The sequence below is a fragment of the Typopeltis vanoorti genome, chromosome 25, assembly GCF_054136105.1.
Source record: "Typopeltis vanoorti isolate ZY-2024b chromosome 25, IOZ_Tvanoo_1.0, whole genome shotgun sequence".
NCBI lineage: Eukaryota > Metazoa > Arthropoda > Arachnida > Uropygi > Thelyphonidae > Typopeltis > Typopeltis vanoorti.
In genome coordinates, this window is record NC_143573.1 from 48,830,043 (window position 1) to 48,847,243 (window position 17,201).

Consider the following 17,201-nt stretch of genomic DNA (forward strand, 5'->3'; position numbering starts at 1 on the left):
ACATTATCAAAGATATCTTTCCTGCAGATATCACAAAGATGTTCGAGCATTGCCTACAATCAAATTTTTTCAAAGTTAACAACAAGATATACAAACAGTTAGAAGGCCTAGCCATGGGCAGCCCTCTGTCGCCACCATGTGCAGACCTTTTCATGGCGAAATTTGAAGATGAAATATTCACCAGCATTACTCCTAAACCTTCTATATGGTGGAGATATGTGGATGACATCTTCATCATATGGAAAGACAACTTAGAAAGCCTACATCTGTTTGTTAACAGAATCAATGCACTCCACAATAAAATAAAATTTACTCTAGAAGTAGAAAATAACGAACAGCTACACTTCTTGGACTTACTAGTAAAAAGACAAGGAAACAGCATCAAACTGTCGATTTACAAAAAACCAACCGACACGGGAAGATACCTACATTACTCTTCTAACCATCAGAGGTCACAGAAACACAGCATCATCCACATGCTAAGAAATCGAGCTAGAAAATTTATCTCTGACGAGGAAGAAGTTCAAACAGAACTGTCTCAAATAGCTACAACTCTATCACAAAATGGTTATCCTAGACACATCATCAACAAATTTCTATACATAGATAACCAACAAGAAAGAACAGTCGCCCAGCATATCTCAACAGCAGTCATCCCCTTTATAGGTTCAACTTCAACAAAAATTGCAAGATTGTTAAAGACACATAACATCAGGGTTGTATTTAAACCAACAAATAGCATAAGACAGGTCCTAAGACCCCCTAAAGACAGTGTGCCATTTTATAAATATCTAGGTGTGTATAATATTCCATGCACGTACGGTCTTTCCTACATCGGACAGACTTCGAGAAGCCTGGAAATAAGACAGAAAGAACATATAGGCAATGTTAATCACAACAGAACGATCACCTCAGGATTGGCACATCACTTTTCAACTTCGAACCACACTATAGACTGGAATAACAGCTCCATGCCCTACGTAGACGAGGATTACAGAAATCGAGTATTTAAAGAAGCGGCAGTTGTACTACGTACGGGAAATAACCTAAACAGAAATCAAGGGGCCATTCTGAACGATACCTGGAAAAATCTAATTAACTCCCTCAGTTCAACAGAGCTACAGTACGCAAATAATCATATTACGCGTTTGCATGTAACGCGTGTTCATGATGCTGAGTAGTTATGTCACGAGAACGTGTCACCCTTGCTACCTAACAGGTACTAACGGTTCTTTGTATTTTGAAACCTTTTTTTGCATTTACCTCTTTTTTGTACTATGCAAGCCTTGAGAAAGCTGGTCAGTTACTAGCGAAACCGGTAGGCAATTTGTAAGAGCTTAAGTACGTTGTAAATATATGGTCTTTGTAACAATAAATCTTTATTCTCTAGATATCCATTAAAAATCTGAGTAAGATGCTATATAACAATGACATATTGGCCTGCCCAGAGATTTGTAAAATAATATAACTTCCTTTCTCCCAATAGCTGAAGCTCCATTTAATGAAAGCTATGTGTTGATCTTTACTAATTGTATCACCAATATGATTCCTGAAAATATCAATTAAAATGCCAAAATTCTTGTATTCATTAATTCTTCTTGATGCATGACCATTCAACTTATATCCATCTAATCTGACCTGCAACCTTCTTACTAAATGCACAGGCTTGCATTTGTTCATATCTTTCCTACTACTTAAATTCTCTACCTAGACATAATGATACTACTATTAACACCATCTATCACGCATCATCACCACTACCAACACTACTTTGTGAACTGCATGTATTCTCATGGCCAATTTGCTGGATGAGAAACCCTAATTTCCAAGAGGGGGAAAACCCTGCTCTCCATATGAGATCAGCTAACTCACCTTCATTTGAAAAAGCCCATATAAAGATTCCTCTCCTTATGACAAGAATTGAACCCGTCTATTCTAATTGAAGGGTGCGATGTTCCACAGTTCTTCCAATTGTGCCATGGAGGCACTTTTAACATTAAACATCCAAACAAGACATTGGCAATGGGAAATATACTATATGTAAGTCACATTATATTTTCTATTGTGCGATGACCCATCATAAAAAATTAAATAGAATTTTAGTTAAAACTTAGTCAAATTCAACACACATATTTATTAGTGTTGAATTTGAACTATTTTTAACTATCAAAATAATTCATTCCATAAAATGATACCTTCTTTAAGCATCACATTATAAATGAAACAGGAGCCAGTGATCACATGCTATTTTTTTATTTTGTTTTTATTAAAGGAATGTTCAATTCAAAAGAGTTTTAGTTTTCACTTTTATACAGTTAATGGACTAGGGCAAAATACAATTTAAAAAAAGACGTTGTTGTAAGAAAAGGTGCATCTTGTATTAGATCAGATATTGCAAGGCAACATTAAATTTACTTACAGACAATTTAATTATAAAAGGTAATAGAAGTACACTTCCTTAATTCTGCATGTATAAAACTTGTGTATTTCTTGTAAAAAAAATTCTTAACATTTCTCATTAAGTGGAAATTGAAAATGTATATACAAAATTACATTAAATATAAGAAACAAACACATTTTTATATACAAATATAAATTGACAAATGCAGATACTGCATGGAAGACAAGATTATAAACGGAGCACCACACACAAGATTTTAAGAAATCAAAAGATTCCAAATTTTGGATACAATATATAATTTAATCATGAATAAGAATGCAGGCAAATCATTCGCAGCACTATCAAATAAAGAATAAAATTTGTTCTTACAGATATGAACACTGAAATAATTTACAATAAATAATATACAGTGGATTTTAATCAGCTGTGATTTAATGTAATCTAAATCATGTCTAAATAGAATCCCCCACAAAAAAACTTTTTTCATCAATAATCAGCAGGCCAGCAAACAACTGCATTTTTTATTATATATTACAGAAACACTTATGGATGCATTATCCTGCCTATTTAACTTTAAATATTAAATCAACTGTCAAACTTTTTTCTATTCAATGCAAATGGAAATAAATGAAAAAAAAAAATTGTACTGCTAATATAAGACAAATTAATTGATATGTTAACAGTTCTAAGGTACACTATTTCATGGATTACTTTACTTAAAAAACACACACTTTATTACATATCACCTTGTTTTCATTCACACACACACACATGCTAGAGAGCATTTTCTGAGATAGATATATAATATTTAGAGGTGAATGCAAAAAGCAAAAATATTGTGTGTGTGTGTGTATATACACACACACACACACACTAGAAACTCATGGTTTTAAAGCATAATTATATTTAAAACAATGCCAAAATTAGTTTATGTATAATGTTTGACACAAAATAAAAATCAACTGATATGGATTAGAATTATTGACTAATTTAGCATTTTCTGTGTTTAAGATGAGGTTTATTTTGAGTATCTTTGAGGTTTCAACTAAGATGTTGGGATGTGAAAAAAAGTTAAAGGAAATACCGTATTATGACATTGCCAAAGTTAAAATGCATTGAACACACATAATCACATGCCAACACTCCCTAATTTTAAACTCGAAATTAGTATAATCTTTTCACACACACACATCAGTTTTTCCAGCAGATTGCAAAGATCTACCGCTCTGAATCTAAAGACAAGCTGATGGTATTATTTGTATATTTAAATTCCAATTTAGCTACCCATTCAGAATAATTTAAAAAAATTCTTTTTTTTTTTGTTCCCTCATTAAAAATCCCTCTTACCCACAAGATTACTGTTCTTTATAATATTCAGAGTTCAGTTCTGAATGACCTCCACATAATTTGCTGGATAAAGGCCAACACAACCATCTTTTCTACCTTTACACCACCCTTGCTCATCTTCATCCTCAAGTTTTTCAAAACGCTCACCTAAAAATACACAAGGTAACTACAATGTAATTTCTACTACTAATAACAAAATATTACTTCATATAATACAATTGCATAAGTAAAAGGTTCACACTCAAAAGTTTCGTTTTTAATAATTATAGTATCAGCATTTCAAACAGAAGTAAATTAATAACTGTAGTTAGTCATTTTACACTACACTGAATTCAAAGGGCCTCTTACACAATGATTTCAGAAAATAACACCCTAAAATTACATGCATTAGAAATGTAGCGATTGTTACCCCACCACACACACAATAATAAATTTCCAGTGGGCATCCTACGAGTTGGATATACTCATACAACACACTTTAATTAGGATTAAACTATAGGAGCCTAATACAATTGTGGGATATCATGGAGTGGTAATCATGTCATTTAGGCATGTGTTATTTCAACTTCTGAATATGATGGGAAAGAGTTTTATTTTAACCCTTTCTCATCTTTTCTTTTGATATTATTTCATTAAAAATAATAAGTGAATTTGAATATTAACTAAGTAGAAAATGTCATTAAAAATATTAGTCTGTGTGACCTTTATAGTAAGCATTACAATCTTTGTTTTTGACTTAACAAGAGGAATAAATATAATAATTCAAATCATAACTGGAGACCACTAATAATGTATGAAACTGACAATAAAGTACTATTTACTGTTTAAACTTAAGTTGAATGTAAGTATTCTAACCACAGCAAGTAATTTACCTTCAGCACCATAATTTTATTATTAACATGTATACTTTGCAAAAATGAATAACCACAGACTCATTTTTGCCTCTCTGACTATGTACCTTGCATTCTCGGACTAGCTGGACAGATTTTACTAAAACTCATTATTTATACTCTCCTTTCAGTTGCACTATCTCAATATTTGTTTAATTTAGACCATTTACCAGAACAAAATATGTCACATGAAAGTTTTTATATTTCTGTCCAGCCAGAATGAAACTAAAATAATTTCATTCTGGATGAATGGAATTTAACACTCTACCAAGTACAAGATAATTTGTAGAGGACTATGAATGATCCTTTCCTAAATAAATAATTCCTGTGGGTGTATTACTTTCTAGAAACAATGATATATATTTTGGAGTGCTGCATTAAAGACTAAATGTAGCCTTTTTCTTGCCATATTCAAGTAAAAATGTGTAGTAGGCAGGAATTTTCATCATTCAGTTTGAAATTTTGTGTGTATTCCCCCCCCCCCCATTCTAATCACTGAACTACCTAAATTTAACTGTTTTGGCTTAATTCCCATCCTAATTAGTCTTGTCATTTTAGCTCTGCTACACAAAAATACAATTTCCTTCCCCTCAGAGAAGTCCCTCTCTGAAGAAATTCTTATACGTTTTCCACTAAACCATATACTAGTTCAGGGTTTCCCACTGTGTTCCACAAGAAGTTCTCCTGAAATTTGTCATTTAGTTTTCTAAGCATTTTTCATGAATAAATATTTTATAGTGTAAATATTCTGAGGAGAATAATATTCGTGAATATGTCGAAAAGTTCAGACCCAGAACACCTAATAACATCTGCGTAGCAAATGTTAGTGACCAAGCCGTGTATTTTTCAACGTGGAAGTATTCATGAATTATTGTTAATTTTCACATATCGAAACCTTTCAACATTTGGGAAAGGGTATACCGCTGTTTATGACCGGTCATAAAAATTGCATGCAAGCAGATTATAACAATGGGCGGCGTAGCCTCTGTTCTCAAAATTGAAGGAAATGACATCTGTGTAGCAAATGTCAGTGACCAGGCAGCATATTTTTATACATGGAAATATTCCATGAATTATTGTTAATTTCACACATCGAAATCTTTCAATAATTGGGAAAGAGAATACCACTGTTTATGACCGATCATAAAAATTGCCAGCAAGTCGATTACAACAATGGGCGGTGTATACTCTGTTCACAAAACTGAAAGAAATAACATCTGTTGCAAATGTTAGTGACCAATCAGCAAGGAAGTATAAAGAAAATTTTTCCACTAAAATTGAAGATCAAGGCAGTCTGTATCCGGTTCTTAAATCTAGTAATACTGAATACTTTCTTCGCAAGTTCGTATTGTAGGGTGAAAGTTTCGAAACTGTAGTGCTGTGATTTTTTAAAAGTAATAGGCCTGCAGATTTAAATTTTAATATGAATAAGAGACTGTTTAATTTTGGTATTAAGAAATCTCTTATTGAAGGTGTTTTGTGACGCGACAGATAGTGAGTCATCCACCACCAGCCTACAAAGCGATCTCCAGGATGTACAAAAGGAGGGGAAAACTACCAGCACACAGGAGAAAAAGTCTGCATTCACCCATAAGTACTTATATTATAAATTTTTGGTGATCAGAATGGGATATGTCAATGAAAATCAGCACAAATTAATTTAATGATGTTTATGTTTAATCAGTTATTAATTAATAATAAAAATCAGGTAAATTAACAATTAATTATTAATTAATACATTACAAAATAACCAAGGTGTTCTGTGAAAATTTCAGGATTTGTGAAGTGTTCCGTCAAAGGAAAAGTTTGGGGAAACGCTGTACTAGTTGATGAACACATTCTATCATATCATAAGCTGCCAAGGGCAAATATACTTACAAAAAAAAAGTACAAAAACAGTTGAGTCCAGTACTTGTAACAATTGTATATATTTGTATAATTGCTAGGCCTTAATAGAGTCACTAGATTCATCAGGCAGTCCTATTCTATACACCACAATAGCATTACATCATACCACATCTTGAACTTCAACATTGGCACATCACTATCGACTCCAGCAACATTCCATGCACCTGCCTTCCTATGCAACATGTCACCTCTCACTTACTGCCCACATCCTTATACAGTTTCCAGCAATGACCTTATCTCCCATCACTCCTCTGTACAATAGGTGAAGAGATCAGAAGGAGCCTTGTCACCCATCTATCTAATAAGCTTATTCACTTCTCCTTCAGTATTATGACACACACTAAGCCATATTTCCTCAATCTATCCTCATTCAACATGTCACAGTTCTGATACCATCTTAGTTACTCATCTCTCCAACTATCAGGATGCAAATTTGAATCCCACTGCAGTAAGGATGTTTGAGAATGTCTGTAGGTGACAGATGAATTTCATCACTGATTATTGGTGGTCAAGTAGATGAAAGTATTATGTGGGAAACTGGATTTTTTTAATGCTTAGCCCATAGTACTAAATGCACTGTACATTTACAACTTTTTGTGGTTAGGATTCACATTAAAAAAAAAAAACTTCCAGATATGCTAGAGACAAGATTCATGCATGGAAGTGTTGATGCAGCTTGATCAATGCTTTAGATAATGGCATAGTCTTATTCTCATCCTGATTTATCCCCCTACCCCAGCATGATAGCAATATTTGTGTGACCTTCACAAATATCGCTGTCTCCCCTCCCTCCCCATCATACCAGAAAATACATACTGCATACCTTTATATTTTGATGTCTTTCTGCCAGAAAGACATCAGAAAAATGCTGAATACCCCTAGGTACTAAAAAAAAAATCATCTTATCCTGAGGATATTCCCAACAACACTAGAAGGTGCACTCTAGTACAGGCATATCCCAATCATGTTAGGTTACAGATCACCTTTGTATAGTGAATCACTGCCTCCTCCAACACACTTGTAGATGCATATAATGCTTTAATAATGTTTTTCAGCAAGTGTGTAAAGGACATAAAGTATTTATTTACATCAAGTACACAAATGAAAAATTTAGAATAATTTTTGCAAACACAACAGTTATTCAGAACAGATTGGCTTAAGGGACCATGCCAACCAGTTTGGTCATCAATCTGTACCATTAAACAGTATTTCCATTTTGGCAGTGAGATTGTCACGTTTACAGATAACTGTAGTATTAAATAGTGTAGCACTTTTCACTACACTGAGAACTTTATTTTAAACAAATGTAACAACAGTAGTGTGATACAAGTTTAGCCTGTGGCTTCTCTTAGTATTTGATACACCATTACCACAAAATTTAATAATTATCTAACTTTAGTACCTAATGTAACAGGTTTATCATATAATCAGTGACCATCAGTAACATGGTTTCTGGAATATAGATCCACAGTGGTCCTAGCCTACATCACTCATCTGCCTGTATACACATACCATGGAAAGATTTGGAGAAATTTATGCAGATGCTCTGACCATTTCCAAGGGATTTGATTGTCTGGTGTAAACTTATTCAACAAACTGCTATGCTATGGTCAGTCTTCTGTCTTAAGTAACTGGGTGGGCAGTTTCTTCTCTAACAATTCACTATATGTTATGGTAAATAGTTTTCTCTCTTCAGAATTCCCTACCAACTGAGGACTTTCTGGAGAAGACTATTCTGACTTACATTCCTTCTGTGCATAAATAATCTCTCACTAACCTAAAATCCAACTGAGCTGACACAACTAATGCCACAAATGCTGATCTCTATGTTATTCTCACCCTACTGCATACCCTCCCCAACACACCTTCAATCATTATCAGATCATAAAATCTTTCTTTATGTAGTGCGCAGTACTAAATTTTTAACATTATAGTCACTTAGCATGCCATGTGTTAGTCAAAGGAGTACCCCCAACTGAATGATGTAGGTAGAGAGTTGAAACTGGTACACTAAGGCTCCCCATAGATGGTGCTATCTGTCACGCATGGCATTAAAATTGGTGCAAATTTTATGTCAGGTCAGAAACTTTTGGAACTTACCTCATAAATCCAGCAAAACAGCAAACATTATTTGATGTTTATGAATAATCTAAAAAAATAAGGTGAAGATGACAAACGTGCAGGCAAAATCTTTGCATTACACTATGGCTGGAATAATTTCATTGAATAATCAACTGTTTAAAAAAAAAAAAAAGAAAAAAAAAAAAGTCAAGTATGCTCTGGAATAAACTTATTCCACAGTACACATTCTCAGAGAAAATTTCTTTTGGCATCACCTATCAGCATATCCATCCAGACTATCCACAACCTCTAACCATAAGACAGTAATCTTTTCTGTAAATATTCAAATGTCTATCTACAGAACTCCTTGTTCATGTGTTCTACCATCCAAAAGGTTGACTAGCAAAAGTTTTGAAATTAGAGATAATGAACAATTTGGCAATGTAGCACACAAAGGAAAGAAACATTTGGTCTTTCATATTATTCATTCAACACAGACTGCAAAACAGATTGGGATAGATACAGCCACCATGGCTTTTTTGGAAGACAACCTCTTCTCATGTTGTATTAAACAATCCATTGCTATGATTCACTCAAATGGTTATCTCAAACAGAAAACAGGGATTTATCTAAACTGATGTTGGGAAGTCATTAATATGGTCCCTTTTGGTATTCGATTAACTTATAGTGTATCTTAATGACTATTAAAATCCAGTTTCATTCTTAATCATCTTATAGCTGTAAAATCATTAAAAGGGTAAAAAAAAAAGGGGGGCAATTTGGATAGCTGATATATATATATATAACACTGGATGCATAGTGCTTCAACTCTCCAACCAACATCATGGATTCAAATCCTAATATGAAAGTATGAATATTTGCAAATGCCTTTCGGTAGTTGATGTTTTATTGCTCAATGAGAACAGCAGCCTGCTTACTGAAGACATGAAATGCCACGAAAGAGTTCTATGTTTATCTCTACAGAAGTGTTTCTGGATTACCTACATTTGTACAAATCTATAAGAAGTATAAGACCAGACCAGTTTAAAACTGAATAAAAAAAATAATTCAAGGCATATTAGAAGCAACTTGTTAAAATTGGATTTGAAGACCTGCAAATTGTACTCTTTAGAAAATACATAAGAACAGATGATATAACAAAGGACCGTAACAAGGAAAATAAACAATGAGGAAGAAAAATTTGTTTTGTGTGTCAAATTTGTGTATCATGAATTAGCAACAATTTCAACTCTCTTGACAGATATCCATTTAACATCTTCACAAATATTAAGTGAAAATTATCACAAAGAAACAAAAAGAAGTATGTGTATACCCTGATTCATAAAAGTCAAATCACACTTGTAAATCCAGTGAAATTTCAGAACATTTCACGAATGACACAAGAAATACTGGGTAAGGGCAATCTATACAACCACAGACTTCAGATGTAGGTTGAATACTTGTGGATGTCAGGATACCATCCAGGAAAATTTATTCAAACTTATACCTTCCACATTCCAATTCATACAATGTTACATAAAAGACCACAATCATATAGTTACAAGGTGCAGTTTCTTTTCTCTCTCTCTCTTTTTTTTTTTTTTTTTTAATATAATCCTACACATGAGAAACTGTTCAAACTACAGTACAGGAAAACTTCGCTTAACGTGAATTCGATATGCGTGATAATCAGTTAGTACGATTGAGTGAAATGATACTATTTCCTGCTTTAAGTGAGTATTAATCAGTTAAAGTGATTTTTTTACGTTATGCAAAATTTTTATCGCCAATCTGCAGCGAGCGGAAAAGTTGGAAGTCATTAAGAGACATGAAAGTGGCACCAGTAATACAATGATTGTGCACGAACTGGACTGCATAACGTAAGGGGGAATCTGCAATGCTGATAAAGATTCTGCGGCCAGATTTCCTGAAAAATTGCAAAGGATAATTCAGGAGAGTGATTATGACAATCGGATATGACCTGGAATACAGCGAGGCTACAGTTTGGACTATATTATATAAAAGCAAAGAATACAAAGAATAAGGAAAAGCTGCTACTGCTTCTTTAAGCATGCAGATCACCCAAAATAGAAGTCATTTAATGATCGAGATGGAGCGCCTTCTATCACTCTGGGTTGAGGATTATAACCAGTGGTGAGCTATAAGGGGCTTGCACGAGTCCTCTGTTAAAATTTTCTCAAATTTGTGAGCCCCCTGTTCTTCTTGTTTAATAATCTTGTAGAACTAGAAAATACCACCATGGAATGTATACATGCTACTATAATTGCTACTTTAAATTCATTTGGATTTTCTGATAACTATATAAAAAATCATCTCATTGCATTTTGTTCTGATGAAGCTAGTGTAATGTTAGGAAACAAATCAGGTGTTGCAATCAAACTTCTACAAAAATTTCCCAACGTTGTGATTTGGCACTGTGCTCATCATTTACACTTAGCATTAGATGATTCAATAAAAAACATTAAAGAAATAAATCATTTTGAAATATTTATGGATAAATTATATACTTTTTATCATCAATCACAAAAAAATCGGCTGTGTGTTTGGACCACGATGGGCAGCTTGCAGTTTACGAATGGTTCTTGCTTTGTGGAGAAATTACTCAGCTTTATGCAAGCATTTTGCATCTAAAGATAAATATAAGGGTTTTTTAAACCGACTTCTCAATTTGGAATTTTTAAAAGATCTAGCATTAATGATTGATATCCTACAGGAATTATCCTATCTGTCAGAAGCTCTACAAAGTCGCAATAAGTATCAATATTATAAGGGCTAAGTTAGGCCTTTTTTTTTTTTTTTTTGCAAAAATTTCCTTTGTTAAAATTTCCATAGCTTACCACTGATTATAACCAAAAAAGAATACCTATTAGCACAGGGAATATTTTTACCTCATTGAAAGAGACCAAATTTCAAGAGGAATGTGAAAGTTTTACTGCGAGTTTAGGTTGGTTTGACCATTTTAAAAATTGAACTGGACTGCATAACGTAAGAATAACTGAGGAATCTGCCAGTGCTGATAAAGATTCTGCAGCTAGGTTTCCTGAAGAATTGCAAAGGATAATTCAGGACAGTGATTATGACAATCGGCAAATATTCAACATTGACAAAATTGGTCTCTTTTGGACGCATTTGCCAACAAAATCTTTCCTGGCTAAAACTGAAGCATTTCAACCAGGATACAAAGTAGCTAAAGATTGTCTTATGCTTTAATTAGGAAGCAATGCAGAAAGTGACTTTAAACTCAAGTCCATGTTAGTTTATCATGCGCAAAATCCAAGATCTAACACAACTGAAGAAATCAGCACAATTGGAAAAGAACTTGGATTTAATGAACTGGATAATAAAGATGCGAGGAACTTGCTCGATTCCCATTCAGAACAGTTAAGTGAGAATGATCTCCAACTAGAAGAACAGTGTGCATATGAAGAAGATGATAAGGAGTGCGAACAAGAAGAGAATGTTATGAGAGAAGCTAACTGCAAAAGAATTTGAGCTAGTTTTCAATTGCATTGAGTATGCTAAGGAAATTTTGTTTGATGCTGATCCTGATATAGTGGAGACTGAGAGTTGTAGAGTAGGTGCCCTTCCTCGATGAGTCTTTGGACCCCCCCTAGAGGTGTCACATAATAATAATAATAATAACAATAATAAAGAGAACAAGCCAGGTAATCAATGATCCTTTTCTCATAGACATTCAGTTTCTGCCTTGTGCCTCTTCTACAGATACTTTCATGTACAGTGCCCTGCTGATGGTCACTATTATTCCTCCACTCTGCTCCAAAATCATCAAAACAAGACCCACTGCTAACCAACACCCTTTTACAGTCCATCTTAAAACTTAATGAACCAACTTCACTGCCTCCTCTTTTATTCTCTATTTCTGTCCTTTGGAAAAGTCTCCCCCACTCTGTCTTGCCCACAGATTACAATCCACAGCTGTTCAAGCAAAATGTGAACACATTCCTCCTTTCTTCTATTCCTAATTCCTCTTGCCCACACATAGTACTAATGTGCTATAGGTCTTGTCTTGTGGCCTTTCATGTGTGGATTAGATATGAAAAAAAAAAAAAAAAACTAGCTTTGAGCAGGATGAAAGAAATCAAAGTTGGGCAGTTTTCAGAGCTAAACTGTACTCAAACATACAAATATTATTCAAGGGAAAAAAAAAAAAATGAAAGAGTTAAAGACAAGAACCAAAACCTTGGAGACTCGGTGGAAAAGCTCTGAAGAAATTAGTGTTTGATTTAGCTAGAGAGGAGCCATGTAATGAAGTTGCTTGCGTGTTTGGATTTTTCTGTCATTGCAGATAGTCATGGGAAAGAAGAAAGCTTATTAAAAGTTTCTAGCAAATAAGTTAACGTGATACAAAATAGTATAAAGAAAAATGTAAGAAAGTGAAGCAATGTGCAAAGTAGCTAATCAAAAGTCACAGGAAGATCAGTACGAAGAAAAGAAGATAAATATCAGAAAGATGGCAAAATGTTTTGGAGCTTTGAAAAAGGCTTAAAAATGATGACAATACTACTAGAAAAGGAATTTAGAGATAAAAAAGGTGAGATGAAAACTTAAATAAAAAGATATTCTGTCTGGAGTAATTACTTTGAAAAACTACTAAATAAAAGAAGTGATAAAACAGTGGAAGAAAATACTCAAGAGGAACACAATCAGGAGAACATATCAACACCAGACAGAAAAAAGTTATGAAAAACCTCAAAAGTGGAAAGGAATTAGATGACATCTGAACAGAAATGAGTGCTCAAATATGGAAGTACAACAATTTTTCAGTTGCTGAAATGCATAATCCAAGGTTAGAAAGTTGAATAAATGTGTGAACAATTTTCACAGTTCCTATTTCCTATCTATAAAAAGTAAAATCAAACTGAATAGGAGAATTATAGAATTTCCTTACTGAGTCTTAAGAGATAAGATTTATACAAGCATACTTGAGAAAAGGCTAAGAAAAAATGTGGATGAGAATCTTGGATAAGAACAAGCTGGGTTTGATAAACATAGGTTGTTGGTATCAGATTTTCACTTTAAGATAAAAAGTTGTGAGTAGGAATATAACAAGGACCTATATTTTAAGTCTTGTACATCTGGAAAATGCATATGACAATGTGCCAACAGAAAAGATATTCAATTTGTCACAAATATATATGGAAAAATGGGACACTGTATTGAGTTGTAAATCAGTGGTTAGAAATAAAGGAGGTACAGGAAGATGATCTGATGTTCATTCTGGTATGAGACAAGGGTATAGACCTTATCTACACTGTTATCATCATCAATTTCCTGATGTGTATCCTCAAGGGATATACTGGACATTATGATGGTATGACATGAAATGTTTACATCATTACTAACTTCCTATCAACTCAACAATTTTCCTCCAAATTAACTATTATCTATCAATTCTCCAATATTGTCAGATCTTATATGCTGGGCTTCAAAGGTACTTCCTTACTGTATCAATCCAGGTCTTCCTCTGGATCTTTTTCCTACAATCATGAAAAAAACACTTCTGCTAACCTTTCCTCTCCAAATAGGTGACCTGAAATCAGCTCTGTTGACACTTTTCTGAATGCTAATAATGTCAAGTATCTTCCTAACATCCTTCTTTTAATATAATTCCACTATGGATGCCATCTGTTTATGCCCAGAATCTTTCACAAAACTTTCATATCTATGGTCTTCAGTCTTTGATCAGGTGCTTTATTTTTTTTAATTCGGCTCTCAGATCCATAAGTTAAAGGTTTGAAGAGTGTCTTTTATACAGCTAGTGTCTTTTATATAGCTAGATCTGACAATATTGGAGAATTGAGTTTTGAATAACTTCTCTCTTATTCCATATAAATTTATTCATTTGAATAAATGCCTCCTATACTAGCTTTGCTAATTCTGTTGTCTATTTCATATTTAATTTGCTATCTTCACTAAAAACTGTGCCTAAATATCTGAAATGTTTTACTTGTTCTATAGGTTGTCCATTGAAAAGACAGATGAACTGAAAACCTTGAACAGCACATCAGGGTTATGAATGAAACTCTTTCCTCCAAAATACAAACACTAGAAACCAAGCTCAAATCAACTGACGATCAACGTTGCAACGCAAGTTCATCCTTCCCCGCAAATGAACTTTGTGAAATAATGGTATCAATGGTACATGACTCAATGGAGGCCAAAAACAAAAAATTCAATGCCATCATTTTGAACTTTCCAAAAGGAAATGGACAAGAAGACGATCTACACATCATCAAATTAGCAGAAGAATGCAACACAGATCCTAAAAAATATCATCAGATGCCATCGTTTCGGACCCATAAACAAAAGAAAGTACAGAACGAACTTTCCACGCCTGGTAAAAGTGACTTGCGACACGCCGACAAGCGCATCAAAACTAATAACAGCAATCAACAACAAGATCAAAGACACTTGTCTGTAATTGCGATACGTGCTCAACCAGATTTATCATTTGCACAAAGAGAACAAGGATGTCAGCTTCGAAGAAAACTTGTAGAAAAACATCGAAATGGTGACTACAGCTGGACCATCGACTACAGACGAGCTAAATTGGTGCAAAAACTAAGTGATGCCACTAGCAGTCATTATGGTGACCAGTATGTAGGCACTGCATAGGAAATGTGCAAGGCCCCTGTGGTCAAACATATGACTCACAAAACCCTATAAATCCACTTCACCAACATCAGTGGCTTAAACTCCAACCTTAATAGTCCACTACCACCTGCAGACCACCAAACCCCACCTACACTTTCTGGCAGAAACTCAAATCTCACCTCCCTCCAGTACTATTCACCTCAACCTTCCAAACTACACACTCTAACTCCTTTCAACCAAAGGGTGATGGTCTGTGCATACATCCGCTCCGACATACCTTGCCAGAGAGCACCCAACCTAGAATCGCTCAACTTGTGACCTTCTTTGGATGAAAATATCCCTACCCAACTTCAAATTCATATGCTGTCTCTATCACTCCCCTAATGCAACCAACCACTGGGCTCTTCAATTTCCTCTCACTAAAAATTGACTTTCTCCAGTCCCACTTTCCCAACAGCAAAATCATTCTCCTAGGAGATTTTGATGTCCACAAAACCAACTGGCTTTCCTCCTCCAGCTGTATAGATCTTGAGGGCAGAGATGCTGAAACATTTGCCATCACTAATGACCTTACACAACTAGTTCAGATGCCAACCAGAATACCCGATAATCCAAACCACTCTCCAAATACCCTAGACCTCTTCCTAACCAATGACTCTTCCAAACACACAGTAAATGTAGAGAGTCCGATAGACAATTCTGACCACAACCTAGTGCTAACCTCCTCCTCCATGCAACAATGCTTACAGAGATATTCCCATACAAGAGTAGTTTAACATTATAACAGTGCCAAGTGGGACAAGCTCTGCAACTTCTATGCCTCATTCCCATGGTTAAACTATTGCTTCCGACCTTCCCCAAACACATGCACCGAATTCATAACCAAAGTAATCCGCACTGGCATGGAATCATACATTCCCCACAGTCTCTAACCTGCTGTTCCCTAACTAAACCCTGGTTTTCCAAAAGATGTGCCAAGGCTGTACAAATGAAAAACCAAACATACAATTACCGGCTCAAATCAAGAACCCCATCCTCCTTTAGAGCTTATACCCAAGCCCGAAATAAATGCAAAAACAATCAGTGCTTCCAAAACAGAGTTTGAAAGAGCAAAAAGCAGGAAATTAGCAGCCTGTCCAAATGGCAGCTGAGCCTTTTGGTCCCTTGCCAAAGCAATCGGTTGTAACTTCTGCCCAACACTATTCCCACCTCTATCATACCCAAATGGCTCCATTGCATGCATAATTGACAATGGCAAATGTCCCTCAACCATTCCAGATGCCCAACATATAATGCCCACTATATCCTTTTGCCAGAAAGAGATCAGTAAAATACTGTCCAAATTAGACACAAAAAAGTCTCCTGGCCCTGATGGCATTCCTCCAATTGTCCTGAAGGTTTGTGCACCAGAATTGTCTAGTGTCCTATGTCACTTATATATATATACACTGTGTTACTCCACTGATATCTATCCCACAGCCTAGAAATTGGCCTATATTCAACCCATTCCCAAGAAGGGCGACAAGTCACTGCCATCCTACTACCACCCCATCTCACTCACCTCCATTTCCATTACCAAGTAATGGAAAAAATCATCAATTCCCAACTACTCCACTATCTTGAAGCTACCCATCTAATAAACAACCGCCAGTATAGATTCCATCGATGCTGAATCGACGGAATCTATACTGGACAAATGCCATGGAGAAGTTTGGCGAATCTTAAGCAGTTGGACTTGATATCTCCAAGGTGTTTGACCGGGTCTGGCACAAATCATTTGGTTTATCTCAAGACCTCTGTAGTTGAAATGCCAGCTTTCTGTCTGGACACACACACTATGTGTGGTGGTAGATGGCTCCTTAGCCTCTCACCATTCAACTAATGCCGGAGTTCCTCAAGGTTCTGTCCTCTCACCAACCCTCTTTCTACCATATATATCAATGACCTACTTCAGCTTA

The 17,201-nt window shown here is 34.9% G+C and overlaps 1 protein-coding gene across 2 annotated transcripts in view; it reads right to left on the bottom strand.

Moving 5' to 3' along the window:
* Positions 1-2,237: 2,237 nt before the first annotated feature.
* LOC150092728 (protein kinase C and casein kinase substrate in neurons protein 1-like) overlaps positions 2,238-17,201 on the bottom strand; it is a 214,643-nt gene continuing 199,679 nt past the window's right edge. For both annotated transcript variants that reach the window (XM_090414551.1, XM_090414550.1), the window contains exon 9: positions 2,238-3,895. In XM_090414551.1, the coding sequence (XP_090270677.1) occupies positions 3,783-3,895 (113 nt within the window). In that variant the 3' untranslated portion in view covers positions 2,238-3,782. The remainder of the gene's footprint in view (positions 3,896-17,201) is intronic.